Source organism: Crocuta crocuta, unplaced genomic scaffold (genome assembly GCF_008692635.1).
Source record: "Crocuta crocuta isolate KB4526 unplaced genomic scaffold, BGI_CrCroc_1.0 scaffold6, whole genome shotgun sequence".
NCBI lineage: Eukaryota > Metazoa > Chordata > Mammalia > Carnivora > Hyaenidae > Crocuta > Crocuta crocuta.
In genome coordinates this window covers 4,528,738-4,544,492 of record NW_027531917.1, presented here as the reverse complement: position 1 = coordinate 4,544,492, position 15,755 = coordinate 4,528,738, and the positions used below count along the sequence as shown (strand labels likewise).

The 15,755-nt window shown below is 39.6% G+C and overlaps 1 protein-coding gene across 3 annotated transcripts in view; it reads right to left on the bottom strand.

Annotated features, from left to right (window-relative positions):
- Nucleotides 1-1,403: 1,403 nt before the first annotated feature.
- The window catches only part of CLDND1 (claudin domain containing 1), a 16,814-nt gene continuing 2,462 nt past the window's right edge, over nucleotides 1,404-15,755 (bottom strand). Inside the window, exons 2-6 of one of the 3 annotated variants that reach the window (XM_077774823.1) lie at nucleotides 11,835-12,044; nucleotides 7,709-8,018; nucleotides 5,521-5,628; nucleotides 2,992-3,129; nucleotides 1,404-2,838 (exon numbers count right to left, since the gene is read on the bottom strand). In XM_077774823.1, coding sequence (XP_077630949.1) covers nucleotides 2,618-2,838; nucleotides 2,992-3,129; nucleotides 5,521-5,628; nucleotides 7,709-8,000 — 759 coding nt within the window. In that variant the 5' untranslated portion in view covers nucleotides 8,001-8,018; nucleotides 11,835-12,044 and the 3' untranslated portion in view covers nucleotides 1,404-2,617. Of the gene's footprint in view, nucleotides 2,839-2,991; nucleotides 3,130-5,520; nucleotides 5,629-7,708; nucleotides 8,019-8,244; nucleotides 8,289-9,717; nucleotides 9,827-11,834; nucleotides 12,045-15,755 lie in introns of those variants that run through there. The other 2 variants (XM_077774822.1, XM_077774821.1) reach the window with 2 other exon arrangements.

Genomic DNA, 15,755 nt, shown 5'->3' with positions numbered 1-15,755 from the left:
TAAATTCTTCTAGGATTATTCTGCCCTTTTTGTTTCAACTTTTACTGATTTTATGGCTATACCTTAAAATTTTTTGAAATTAATCTTTTGACAGAAAAGGATGTAAAAGATACTCACATCATTTAATGAGATTAGGAACCATAAAATTAAGATTTTAAAACACGTTTCTTTAGGGGCACCTGAGTGGCTCAGTCAGTTAAATGTCCAACTTCTACTCAGGTGATGATCTCACAGTTCTTGAGTTTGAGCCCTGCGTCGGGCTCTGTGCTGACAGCTCAGAGCTTGGAGCCTGCTTCGGATTCTGTGTCCCCATCTCTCTCTCTGCCCCTTCCCCACTCACACACTCTCTCTCTCTCTCAAAAATAAACATTAAAAAAAATTCAAACATGTTTCTTAAATTACCATGAAACTCATGTTCTGAAAAAACCTGAAAATTAAATTTTTACTTTGGGGGTTGTTTTCGAAGATTAGGTGAAAAGAGGTTAGTGAAACTTTGCTTGCCACTGATTTTGTCATTAGTTTTAATCAAAAAATGGTCAAATATCAGCAATTTCATATGGCTCTACCTGATTAGAACAAGAGACAGCTGAAAAACTAATTTTCACAACAAATGAAACAACACAGCCGTTTATGTTCCAAAGAAAAACATGACCTCAAGTATTCTGAAATGTGCTTAAAATACCAACTACGACACATATTCAACACCAGAGCTTCTGGTGCTGGCTTTCCATACTCACAGAGGCTTCCAGTGAGCCTGTAGCTCACAAGTCCAATTCTGACGGTGTTTTCACAGTGCATGTGAGAGACTGGTGTTGGACTGACAATCAGAGACAACTTTGCAGGGACAAATGGCAGGGACACTGTCTAAAATAAGTAACTTCCCAACAGAAAATGTCATGTTGGTCAAGAATTTTAAAATTCCATCCCCAAGTGTTTTGTGTGTTTAGTTACCTTTTCTGCCTTTCACAGAAGGTACTGAAAGGCAGTGAAAACTTCAAGAGTTCAGAAGAGGTAGAAAACTGATAGCCAATAACCACACTGGTAATAATTGGCAGCAGAGTAATACTGGCTTTAAGTCAGAAACTGACTTGATTATTTCTTTACTATAGAACACAAACAGCCACAGCCATTAAATGGCTTAGTGAAACTCTAGCCACATTAAATACGATACATAGAGGTCACAAAACTACTTTGAAAACACATGTCAAAACTGAAACATAGGGATAAAGAGTGTCTTGTTTCTAATGGGCATAAGGGTTCCCATATTTTTTGGCAGATAAAACAGAGACCCTAGCAACAATGCATTTTCCAGAGAACCACAGAGATCCTCATTCAGAATCCTGTACTTCTTTATCCTAAAATAAATATCCTGGGATTTAAATCAACTCAGACACTATACAATATTGAGTTTCTTCTCATTTTTTATTTTTTAAAAAAGACAGATTTAGGATATTGTAAGAAATTACTGTTACATTTTTTAAAATCTGTCAAGTGCTACAGTAATGGAATAAGTAAATAAGATTTTTTTTTAAAGTTCAATGTTTATAGACATATTTATAAAAAAATGACTGAATTAGATGTTAAATAATGTTGATACACACCAGGAAGGGATTTAGGCAAGGAAAGGCACATCATTTCACCACAAGAAATAAAGACCGTAGTTGGAAGTTAATGACCAGCCAAAGCTTTAGGTCTTGTGGTAGTTTTCCTAGCTCCCAAGGGTCATTACAGTGGAACCTTCTTTATGGTACTGAGCTGGAATACACAGACAGCAGTTGGAGAATTTTACTCTGTGACCCCAAAGTACTTTTAGAAAGAAAGCACGCTTAAGCCTGATGTGTGAAGAGGCAAGGAGCAAAAACCCAAAATGGTTTGGTGGTATTGAAAATCCTATTAACATACTAAGGGAGAGTTTAAAAAAAAAATACAAAAAAGGGTAAAGTAAACTAAGGTTAATCCTCTTGTCTGGCTGAATTAGAATTCCTGTAGTTACAAAGTTAAAATTTCAAGTAAACACTGTATTTTCACTTCCTTTCTTGCAGACAGACCCAGTATAGATAAACAGCTGCCATACTTCACCCTGAATGAAACTAAATACCAATATTTGGGAAAAAGGCTCTCAGATAATCTCCTTATTTCATATAGCTTAAGTCTCTGAAAACAGCACTAATACTTCTAGCTGACTATCTACAACAGCACAGTGACCATTAAGTTTTGACAATGAAAGGTTTCCCAAAGACACTTAAAGAGTTTCTAGTTGAACAGATAGTTATGTACTGAAATGTCTAACACACATCAGTAGGACTTGCTTTGGGTCAGTTTCCTACTATCAATTTTCTTTCGCAAGTTTGTGCCAAGCATCTACCCATTTCTCGCTCTCTGGACTCAGAACCTACATTAGTTTGTTTAAAAGATGGAATCATTTGGAATAATCCATATACATTTTAGTGGTATTAAGAAACAACTGTCTGTGTGAATAAATAGATTTTCAGGATAAAATGGTATATCCACTCAAAAAAATTAAATTAAAAACAATGGGAGGGGAGACAAGAGAATATATTAATATTAAAAAAATAATAAAAATGGCAATTTTTTTGCAAAGCAGGCAGCTTCCCACTCATGCCACACGATAGGCCTTCATTAAGGTATACTCTTTCCGGTTGGTGTGAGCAGCCCAGATGAAGAGGGCAGAAGCCATGAACTGTAGGGGAGCTGAGACGCAGGCCAGGCAGAAGGACCATCCAAATTCACCAGACACGTTCTCAGGTAGCTCTAGCTTCTGGTGGAGAAGTTCAATCCCAGCAACATAACAACTCACCGAGCCCAGTGTGCACAGCCCTTGGAGGAAGACAAAACACAACCAGGTAAGAGCACAGTAAGAGCTCCTCAGGCAACACAACAGGGTGGTACTGTGTGAATGTTTACGAACTTTGACTCTTTGGTCTCTGTGGAACACAGGAAGAGGGGAAAAAGTATCCTGACAAGACCCACCTGCAAGGAGATGCAGAATGCCTGTGGCAATGGTGGGGTACAAACTCCGGCAGATGCAAGCACAAAGTCCAATCACGGCCCCAAAGCACATCAAACCCAGACTGACAAAAGGTAAGAGGAACTGGCAACGCCAAAGATCTGATTTTGAACAAGAGAAGAAAGAAGTGGTACCATGATTTTAGACAGTGTTTTCGCAATGGCAATTTTCTTCCTATACTAATTAGATCTTCTCTCAGAAAGAAGAAAGGAATACTTTAATACTGAGGTTTCTTTTCTAAAGGACTTTGTTCAACAGGATGCTACCTTTGTCCTGATAAAAGTAAAAGGACACTAACAGTTAACTATTACCAAGGGCTTACTATGTGTCAGGCACTGTTCTACACCTGCATCGTGTGTTAATCCTCCCAACATCCCTGTGAAGAGGTGCTACTATTATCTCCATTTTATGAATAAGGAAACCGAGGAAAGAAGTATACATAACCTGTACAAAGTAAAACAGTAAGTGGGAGAGCCAGCATTTAAAGCAAAACCTTCTAGCTCTACATACGAATGAATCTAAGTCCTTATAAAATCTCAAGGCGATGGGGCGCCTGAGTGGCTCAGTCGGTTGAGCATCCAACTCCGGCTCAGGTCAGGATCTCACGGTTCTTGGGTTCGAGCCCCGCATCGGGCTTTGTGCTGACAACTAGCTCAGAGCCTGGAGCCTGTTTCAGATTCTGTGTCTCCCTCTCTTTCTTCCCCTCCCCAGTTCACACTCTGTCTCTCAAAAATAAATAAAAAATGTAAAAAATAAAAAATTTAAAAAAAAATCTCAAGGCGAGAATAACAAGTAAATGAATGGTGATTCAAAAAGACCTGTTGAAAGAATATACATAAAACACAAAGCAGAGGATCTCTGCACTCAATAAATGGCAGTTTTAATTATAAATTCCCTCGACAACAGCTGTGGGAAGAAAGCTGGTGACCTTACAAAGTACTCCCTTCTGTTCTTATATTACTTGGATTATTAGTAGTGTATTAATATCAACTCTAAGCCAAATTCTACCCTATAGTGCTAGTTTTACTTTCTGGAACTACATAAAAGTCTTTTCTCCAACCTGCCTTCAAACTGTTGGAAATAAATTTCTTATACATTTGCAATAGAAAATCGGGTTTAAATGTGCAGGTTGAGGGGTGCCTGGGTGGCTTAGTCGGTTAGGCATACAACTTCAGCTCAGGTCATGATCTTGCGGTTTGTGAGTTTGAACCCCGCATCAGGTTCTGTGACAACAGCTGGGAGCCTAGAGCCTGTTTCAGATTCTGTGTCTCCCTCGCTGTCTGTCCCTCCCCCACTCACACTCTCTCTCTCTCTCAAACATAAACACTAAAAAGAATTAAAAAAAAAAAATGCAGGTTGAAGGGCACCTGGGTGGCTCAGTCAGTTGAGCATCCGACTTCAGCTCAGGTAATGATCTTGTAGTTCATGAGCTCGAGCCGCATTGTCAGGCTCTGTGCAGACAAGCTCAGAGCCTGGAGCCTACTTTGGATTCTGTGTCTCCCTCTCTCTCTCTGCCCTCTGCTACTTGTGCTCTGTCTCTCTCACTCTCGAAAATAAAATAAAACTTTTTAAAAAAAATCTTTAAATGTGCAGTGGACTTAGATGCAGATTTTTAACAGAATATACTGTAAATGTATTCTTACTTACAATTTTAATAACATTTCTTTTCTCTAACTTACTTTATGTAAGAATGCACCATATAATACATATACTATACACAATATGTGTCAGTCAACTGTTTTATGTTATGGTAAGGCTTCTGATCAACAGTAGACTTAGTAATGTTTTGGGTAGTCAAAAGTTATATGCAGATTTTCGACTGCGTGGAGGGGTCAGTGCTCTTAACCCCTACATTGTTCAAGGGTCAACCATACTTGCCATTTCATGGCTTCCTCTCATGACATGGTCATTCTTTTGGACAAGCTCCAGTTAACTCTCTACAGCCCGAAAACCAAGTCCAAATCTTAAGACAGTATTTCCTAGGCAGTGTGACCATCAAGGAATAGAATGCTTCTAATAAATACTTTCATTTGTTTTTGATGTTTAAGAATTATTTCCACCTATAGCTATATTAACATTTTTTGGTAGCCCTAATCTTTAGTTGACTCATATTGCTTAGAGTCAACATTTTTTACATATCCCTATCTGAACTCAGGTAGCTGAAATGCTTAACTCAAATACAGGAATTTATTATTTATCCCTATTAAATTTACTCTTCAAAAGGACCCACTAATAACATCTTTTACGGAGGTCTAGATTCTGTCATCTAATGTATTAGCTGCTTCTGTGAACTTCATATTTGCAATTAGTTAAGTATGTATCTAACCTTAAAATATGTTATCAACAGAAGAGAATTCATCAGGATACCATTAGAGATCTTATTTCAAGTTGACATGACATACTGATTCATCTTGTTCCCAAAACAGAAATCAACAACTGGCAAAATTATTTCCTTTTTGACCCAACTGTCCTGCTGAAATCAGTGTACTCACAGGTCCGAAGCAGATCAATCCCACTATTGTGGTTTCCAGGATCAACAAATTTCTCCATGAACTGCTCATTTAGCGTGAAACTCACACATTTTGTGACATCAAATGACTCTGGAACACGAATAACAATGACTGCTTGTTGTTTTAATTATAAACATTTAACAAAAATCCCTTTCAGTAATTATTCTCTAAAATAAAAAGTGATAAAGAAAGATGTTCCCAGAGGACAGCAACCTCTTTGGCCTCGAGTGACACACAAGATTCACTGATGCCCAATGGATGCCAGTGGTTCTCAGCAGTGGGCTTAAGACAAAGGTCCAAGGGGGAAAAAAAGTCAGGGCAGTAAAATGAATGAGAATAGATATGCAAGAAGACTAGGCAGGAGGAGAAGACAAATAAATAGGAACTTTGATCTTCTCCCCCAAACCTACTCCCCCCAGCTGTCTTCCCCCATCTCAGGTAATGACAATTCCATCCTTCTGTTTCCTCAGACCAGAAACTTTAGTCATTGTTGCCCATATGCACCAGAAATCCTCGAGGACCCACCTTCTAAAATCTAGAATCCAGCCACTGCTCAGTGCTACCACCATGGTCTAAGTCACAATCATCTCTCACCTGAATTAGTGCAAAAGCCTCCTGGCTTCCACTTTTGCCTAGTATCTATCGGTTTTCAAAACGTCCATGTAGGTGACCAGATCACTTCTCCTCTGCTCAAAGCTTCACAGTGCTCCTTCACATTTGGAGTAAAAACCAAAGCCCTCATCATGCCTAGAGAATCTTGCAAGGTTTGCCCTACTCTTACCCCCAGAGTACGGTTCTGACAGCATTCCCAACTCTCCCCTCCTCACCGTCCATTCCAGCCCAGTGGCTTCCCTGCTGGTCCTTCACTAATCCAGGCGTGCTCCCACCATAAGGCCTTTGCAGTAGCTGCTCGGTCCAACCTAAACGACTGCCGCTACCTCTGCAATCTTCCATATAGCCAACTCCTCCACCTACATCAAGACTTTACTCAAGTAATGTCTTTTTGTTGAAGTCTATCCTGCCTATACTACTGAATATTATAACTTATCCCCACCAACATCCCCTTCCCTACATATTCCAAATCCCCTGTATTTTGCTGCATTCTTTTCATAGCACGTGTCATCTAACATACTACATAATTAACTACTGTTTATACTATTATACTTATTTATTCAGTTTACTGCATGCATCCCTTACAAGAAGGTTAGCTCCCTAGGACTAAAGATATTTTTTCCCTGATGTACTACATGAAATATGGAGGCATGAAATAAATATTTATTGAATGAATGATAAACGATGGGTAAGATTCAAACATCAAGTGCGCCTATGCTCTCATTAAGTAGAAATGAACACTTACAATTAATTTTAACTAACCCCCTTCCCCTACTACTTTCTTTTTACCATTATATAATCACAACTATTGTCCTCCTGATGTATGGTAACTCCAACCTGCTGTGCTGTGATTTGAATACAATGCTTCCCACTAAGTGGACAACAGTAGTTCATAAATAGAAACAAGTTGTAAAGTTGTTCCTTAGAAACAGTTCTAAAGTTTCCATTTCAGTAATTGGTAATTAAATTTTTTTAATGGTAAGAATGCTTGCAAAATAAATGAGACAATTTCTTAGATTTTTATTTCTGTAATGCGTACTTTTAACCTGCAAACTCTATCAAGTTGTTCTGAAAGACTCAGATATGCACAGATTTAAATGTAGAGTTGGATCAAATTATATTCTTTAAGATTCACAAGGCAAATATAATAACCACTAAAACATACCTAACACATAAAAGATTATTAATTCATATGTGTTGATTTGATTTGATACTAATTCTTTCACCAGTTACCAAATACTTAAAGTCTTCCAATGTACTTTTCCAATTGTTTCCTCATGACATATGTGAGATTAAGAAAAAGAATTTCACTGGGTAAATACAGAGATTTAAACTGGCTTTCCCACGATAAGAACAGTTACTTATCCAACCAATAGTAATGAGTATCATGGTAATTTATGGAAGATGGGCAGAGAAAGTGATAGAGAGAGAAGAGACACATAGATTTATTTCTTTGGAGAGATAAAGAACCCACAAACCTGCTAATACATAACTGGGTCATCATCATCACTTTATTATTAAGTAGGTAAAGGAGACAGAAGTTAAATAAGAGAAATACCTGTCCTTTCTGGTGGGCTATACCAATATGTGTTTTGAGGTATAGTGACACACCGTCTCCACAATCCTACTGTGCCATTAAATCGGAAAAGCGCATCATTATAAGTCTTTTCATCTGCCTCATCACTATCGAAGTCGGTCCAGATGCTTTTGTTCAAATCACTGGAATTTTCTTGAACTGGACTTCGATATTCATACCAGAAGTCTGTGCCAATTGAGGCTGCCATGTAGATGGTGGAAATGAGGCTAAGCACACAAGCAATTACAAATGCTGTAGCAAAACGGTTATCCATTCTGGCATTCAGACTGCTCTGTTTAAAAGTTGGAGAAAGAAGAAATGTTAGACTTCATGGGCAAATAGAGGTTATTTTGAAAGGAATTATCACAAAAGCACCCTTTATTCTATTCCCCAATCCCTTGGCCCTTAAAGTAATATATAATCATTACAGAATAAAAATAAGTAAAGGCAAGCATGTTCTTAATTAAGTTCAAAATAAAACTCATTATTATGAAGGTACTTATTGAATGCTCACATACCCAGGATGCTACGGAGACAGAGGTCTTGTTCTCTAGTCTATCACCTGCACACTAAAACAGACAACACTGAAATGGACATACACATTACAGATACAAACAGCAGACATGCTCAGAGTCAGCAGTGTACCATACATATACTCTTCATTATAGACTAAATCTTTATACAAGCTGCAGAGCATTAAGTTTTCTGGGTTTGCTGTGAACAGAGCATTAGGAAGGGAAGCAGAGGAAGTTGGCTCCTCCCAGTTGCCTCTGAAGAGGAAAACCTTCTAAACCAAGGTTAAGAGTCAGGAGCTATTTGGAAAACATAGAGTTGAGATGTTTGTTAACCCACAGAGAAAGGTAGTTCTGGGTACGCAGAATAGCAAAGAGAACAGTAACTATAATTATGCTAGATAGCAATCTGCTCTTAATCTATTAAAGCTAAGGAAAATTCCCTTACGCTGCCAAATTCTCCACTGCTAACTACTCTCGCCATTCCTTACACTTTTGAATCTCCTCATCTGTAAACTAAATGATTCCCCCTCCGCCAGAAGGAAAACTGAATTAGGCAGAATATGAACACTCCCAATGTAGCAGGATTCTCGCAGAGAGAGACTTGGGACACAGGCTTTTCTTTCCAGGAAGCAGCTTTATTCAGCGGGCTAAGACCCAAAAGGCCGAGCCCCCAGAGCGGGGGGGAGGGGGGGTGCTGTCTTTTGTACAATTTTTGCTCTTTTGTCTCCCATATATGGTAACATAACAATCTGAATAAGCTACGTTAGAGAGTCCTGGAGACTGTCACGCACCCGCACGTAGCCAGGTTGCCTTCCCTCCTCAGGAGGTTTTCACCACATTCCTTAGGGAGGGGCTCTACCACACATAGGCGTGGACAGGACTCAACAGCAGTAGTAGTAAATGGCCGCAGTAAAATGACTCAAGAAGGATCAAGCTGAGTCAAATCCTGCAAATATACACCGTGACCGCACCAAACACCTTACAAAGGCTCAAGAAAACAGGCTCGCAAACTGGGGCTGCTGAGTTTGGAAGACAGCAAGTGTGACATACTAGAGATCGGGGCAATTACACTGATTAACAATAACTCCAGGAGTTGGTTTTGTATTCTTGTTCCTTCTAAGCCTCTTTCATCCCGGTGCTCTCAAATGACCTTAAAAGGTCCCGGCACCGAGAGCGGCTGTTTACCCAGGCCGGACAACTGGCGCTATCACCTCGCAGAGCGCACTACCGAGCCGGGGGAGGTCGAGGCAAGCCGGGGCTGGCGCCCCGCAGTCCACTGTCACCCCAGGCCAGGGTCCCCAGGTACGCGACCAGGCCCCTCCCCAGACCACTCGGCCGAGGGAAAACCCCCGCCGCAGCGCTGCGGTTGGGCACCCGCCCAGCCGGGCCGCTCCCGGGGATGCGCCCCTGTTCAAACTGCTGAACATCCAACGGCTACGCGACCCCTGCCCAGAGACGCCGACCCGGCTCACTCACCGCCCATCCTCCTGCTCCGCCAGCTTCACCCTCAAGCTCAGACCACAGCACCCTACTCTCCCCGCGCCTCCTCTGACGCACTTCCCTGCAGATCCCGCCCCCTCCATAACTCCCGCGCCTCCGCCTCCACCCGGGGATGGGCCTAGGCCCGGCGCCGAGGGGGCTTGTGGGAGTTGTAGGAGGGACAGGAGGAAAGCGGCGGGAGGCAGCGGCGGTCCGCATTCCTGGGGCCGCGCGCGGTGCATTGTGGGGGATGTAGTTCAACTCCGGAGGGAAAGTAGGTGCGCAAAAGGGACGTCTGGGCTAATGTAATCTTATATTTCATGAAGGAAGGAGCAAGGTCCACAAAGGCGACCTGTCTCTGGTCACCGCCAGTCATTGATCGTGACTTATATAACAGGTTTTCCACTCTTGTGCTCTCCCTGTCACATAGCCCTACCTCTAAACATGTCAACAGCAATAAGATACTTTTGAGATATTAACCCATTTACGTCCTCTCCCACAATCTCACTCCCATTGAAGCAGATAGTCTTTCTGGATTTATTGCCGACGTTTAGACTAAGAAGCATGTGACTTGACGGTATCTACCTAGAGAGTAATGTTTGAGCTTCGTATAATTTCGTGTAATTTATGTTAATGGCTATCTTCTCTTTATAAGCACGTGATACACATTTTCTATTTATTACTGTAGAGTTTCTTTTTAATACTTTTTTAAAAATATTTATTTATTTTGAGAGAGAGCACAAGTAGGGGAGGAATAGAGAGAGGGGGAGAAAGAGAATCCCAAGCAGGCTCTGTGCTCTCAGCAGAGAGCTGGATGCAGGAACTGCAACTCACTAACTGGTAAGATCATGACCTGAGCCAAAATCAAGGATCCAGTAAGATGATTAGTGTACTGAACCACTCAGGTGCACCAGTAAAGTTTCACTTTAAAATAAGTTCCAGTTAATTAAAGAAAAATATTAAGTTATAATAATACTGAGGGTAACAGATATGTCAAAAATGTGAATTTAAAAAATTGTTTATGTAGTCTGCAAAAGACTCAGCTTGAAGGAATATTGCCTTAAGCAGATAAGGTCATGGACAGCCTCTGAGATTGCAGATGGCCATGTGTCACAGCGGTAACAAAATGAGTCTAAGCCTTCAAGTATTGCACAGAAATTCATGGATAGAAAGCAGAGAAATCTTTGCAGTAATTCATGTGGACCCATGAACATGGCCTAAGACCAGTAAATGATGGATTTCTCAACAGATACAGAGAAAGCTAACTCAAGGACCAGAAAAGCTCTCAAACTCTACTCCATCCCCAGATGTCTTGGAATTTACCACAAAGTTGATATTAAATTTCTACCATCCTGACAGATTGAAGGCATAGTATCTGTTTTTCTGTCTGTAGTTCTACTTCTTTCACCAGAGTTGGCAAACTGATATTCATATCTAGCATATAAATAAAATAAGTTAGTAACCAAATATGATATTAAAATATGACTGGATGTTCATGTATAATGCCTGACCAAAGGAGAACTTTGTCAGATGCACCAACTAGAGAAAGTGGTGGAGATGCCCAAGCAAATTGTTAGTATGCAATTTGATTCCTAAATTCATTCATGCACCAGAAAATATTCTTGTCCGTTGGCCTTCATCAGAAATCCCCTACCTTCAGAACCACCCGGCTGGTGAAGTCACATGGTAGATAAATCTAGGTGGAAGGGAAGTTTGAAAGAGGAAGATGCTACCTCAATTCATAGTCAAGGAAGCCAAGCCTAGGGTGAATAACCGACTTATCAAGCTTGGATAATGGGGTGCACGAACTAGTTTTGTGACATTAGACAAGTTAGTTAACCTCTTAAGTTGTAGTTTTCTTTTCTCCAAAATGTGAATGTTGATAAACTCCCTATCCCAAGTGACATTGTCGGGATTAAATGAAAAAAAAAAAAGCATGTAAAATGTCCAGCACAGGGCCTGGGGCATAGTAAACAATCATTAAATTATTAGTATTTGCAAATATTTGTTGAATATCTATATTTGGTTACGGTCAATATAAACAGTATCAAAATGCTCCCAATTCCCCTAGAAACTGGAACTAAGCCATTTATAGAGGTAGGTGTCCTGCTTACTTCGGGGGGTTTATGAACCTCAAAGCTAACTGCAGATGACTAGGAAAGACTTGCCACGACCACATTTCAGGCATCCTTGCTGAGCTCCACTCAAAACATTCCCAGTCCAGGCTCATAGCATTCATAAATCTTCGTGATTTAGGAGGTAGATGTTTCTGGGAAAGCCTGCAGAGGAGGAGGCTGCTTTCATCCATCCAGTCTGTAGAATGCCTAGAAAACACACAAGACACATTTACATTCCACTCACCAATTTAGGGCGCACCTGGAAGTGTCTGCATGTGTGAGGTTGTGACCATCCTGCCCACTCAGCACGGAGGACTCAAACTGCCTCACTGCACCAGTACCAACAATCACATAACCATATTTCTCGTTCTCTGAATCTTGGGTGTCTTGTGTTTTAGGTGCTTGGTTGAGGTGTGGGCAGGCAAAACAAATCCTTAATACATCAATGGAGTTAAATTTCTGCTCCCATTCCTTACTTTGCTCTTTCAGAAACAGTAGCTAGCCTGACATATTTCACAAATAAGAGATGATTTAGTGCAACTAAGTACAGATGATGAAATTTAGATTTAAAACTAAAGTGGAATTAGACCTCTGGCTTGATTTGTTAATGATGGTTCTAGTCTCAGAGCAAAGGTATTATGGTTACACTATGTTTTAAATAAACCCAACAACTGAAAACCTAGATATGCAGATAATATAACTTGTTTATATCATGTGCTTAGGTAATAACTCCGTTTGCAAGAATCCCCTTCAATACCAAATTCCCTCATATACTTAAATTACATTTTTAATCACATCTTTTTAAAACTAAAAGTTACCTTAAGAAAGATATATATACATTATATTTTTCTCATATAATTTTCTCCTGGTTGTTTTCCTTATAAATTTTGGAAGGCAAAAAGGAGGAAAATAGATATATATGCAAGCTGCGGTTTTCAATCAATAAACTTCCTCAGAAAAAAAATGCATCAATCTTTGAATTTCCTTGTACCCATTCACTATACAACAATGGCAAAATTAATAGAAAAGTGCATCTAAAATGGTTCTTTCCTTTTAGCAATTCCTGCCAATGCCACCAAACTATATTGTTTAGATGTCCATGCTTTTGAAGGACAGTGAATGGACCAAATGTAAGTGAGAAGTTTAAAGTTAAGTTGTTCTCTATTTTAATATCATCAATGTGAGTCTTTAGTAAATGACCCTTTCTGAGTCTCAGTGTCCTCATTCACAAAATGGTTATGCTGGATGATCAGTGATACTACTTGAAGCTCTAAAATTTTGTGATTCATAAAATTCCATTCTGCTGGAAGAAGAATAATGTAACTCCAAAACATAGTTGCGATAGGGCCACAGTGTTCAAGTTTCGTTGGGAGATCTCCATGTCCTACACCTCCAGGCTAGTCAATGTACAAGACAGAGATAGTGGGAAATGCAGACGGACAAAGGAAAAGGACGAAGGCTCTATGCATTCTGATTAGAAAAGATACAGCAACACGGACCATTGCTGTTTCCGCAATAAACAGTAATCATGGAAAACGGAAGCTAAGGAATTCGTGAAACATCCCTATTCATTGAAAATAAATCAAAATTCAAGCCTAATTCAGTCCAGATCTACAAATATTAGTTAACCACCTATTGTATGCCAGACACTGTGCTGGGTACCAGGGACATCAATATAAGTAAACACAATTTTTCTTATGCAAAACCTAAATCCAGATTAAATCAACTGTTACGAAGAAGTGTAAAGTATATGTGCCTAAAATAATAACACCACTTTTGTTTATGTAAATATGGGGTACCAAGGGAAATAATCTAATAAGTGAAGTGGTGGAGGACACTGATAACAGCAAATACATGCCGATTAATTTGGCATAATAGATTGCATTACATTACAGTAAACTCTCCAAGTAACTGTCCAAATAAAAAAGCTACTGAGACTTAGAATAAACTCATCTCTTAAACTGGACTGTTTAACTGGTTATACACTTCATGATATTCAAGTAAGAAATGGACAAGAGAGTGTTTCTAAGAAATGATATGTAATCACTGTAATAAGATTAATAAAAAACAAATACTTTGCTTCATAATCTTTGCCACTTATTCAGGAACAAATCGGCAGAGTGGATGAATAGAGATTTCTTTCTGCTGTGCTATTGGTTATATGATCTGATTAATCCCTACCTAATAGGGGTCAGAGTGATTGACAGGGGGAAAAGCAGAAGCAGAATATGCCGTAATGCCAGTTAGGGTGGCTGTACTCACAAACTCTTAAGCCTACCTGTGAAGCACAGTCTGCGAAGTCACAGCTAGCGCTGTGTGATAGATAATAATATATTCACCCGAGCAGGCATTTCAGTGGTCAATACCTGACTCTCTCCCAACTTCAACATTTGATGCAATCCTGAACATATCTCAGGATTTGAGATGCAGAATAGGGAAGGCCCAGAAGTCTAAATTAATTCCGGAAATTTTCTAAGATCCAGGCTCGAAGATTGCTAAGAAATTTGAGTTTAGAAGTGATTTCGAAGCTTAAAAAAAAGTTAGCCAAAATAATACCAAAGCATGACATATAAAGTTGGTGAAGATATATAAATTAGAACAGTGATTCTAAACTTTAGTGTGTGTAAGAATCACCTCGGAGGCTTGTTAAATGTTAACAAGCAAACTTGTTAGGAGTCACCTGGAGTTGCCCCCATATGATTCTGGTTTAGTATTTCTGGGACAGGGTTCAGAAAACTACAGTTTAGGAGGCACCCAGGTGACTCTAAAGGGGTAAAGTGGCCTGGCATCCACCGGTTCAAAACATAGCTTTGAGAGTCCAAAGAATACTTCAGTTATCTAACTCCTCTATGTCAGAGATGACGAAGAGGTAATGGATAGCCTTGCTTTTCAAGTTCCTCATGATCAAAATAACTAACCATGTGAAATGAAGACATGAGAACTTAATAAGCAGTATCGGGAAATTTCTTAGAGAACACAAAGGTGGAAGTAATTATCCCTGCTAAGGATGGAAAGCATAACACATAAATTTGAATATAAAGTATATCTATGTACTTATATAATAAAGCAGAGTTGAACATTTTTTTCTAGGAAAGCAATTCTTAAAAAGAGGGTATCTGTGTGTGTGCTGTCATTGTTTTTACATCTTACTCTCTTTTTTTGCCATCACCTTGTTCTTGCTGCCTTTTCACAGGCTTATGATATCCAGTGTTGTTTCTGAGTTTTGGTCTGTGTGTAGTCGGTTACTTATTGTTAGTATCCTCATGTTTATTTCAAAGAGCATTCAAAGTTCTAAAAGTTTGTTTAGAACTATGGCTTCCTCGGGGAGCCTGGGTGGCTCAATTGGTTAAGTGTCTAACTTTGGCCTAGGTCATGATCTTGCCATTCTAGACAGCTTAGAGCCTGGAGGCTGTTTCAGATTCTGTCTCCATCTCTCTCTGCCCTTCCCCCACTTGCACGTGTGCTGTCTCTCTCTCTCTCTCTCAAAAATAAATAAACATTAAAAAAAAAAAAGACCTATGGCTTCCCCTACTTTATCTAGTTGGCTTTTATTGTGGGTTCTGTCTTATAATTGTTTTGAACTGAGTTATTAAAAGCCCAGGACTATGCTGTTTTTTCCTTTTTGCCTAAAAACATTTTGTTTTCTGACTTGGATTCCAGGAGAGTTTTAATCCATGGTGGATATTCTCACATTGCAACATACTACTGCCATATTCCAAAGTGACTGTATAAAGACATATGGTTCACAACTGCTCCAGTTTAGTGAGGGAGTCAGATCTATCTGAGAAAGTTTAAGTCAACAAGCCAACAACTGTTGAATGCTAAAAGAAAATTTAAGTCCTGCAGAATAAATGTAGGCCAGACATTTTTCTCTAGAATGAACTTTTTTCTATTTTATCATACATTTATTGGAATTCT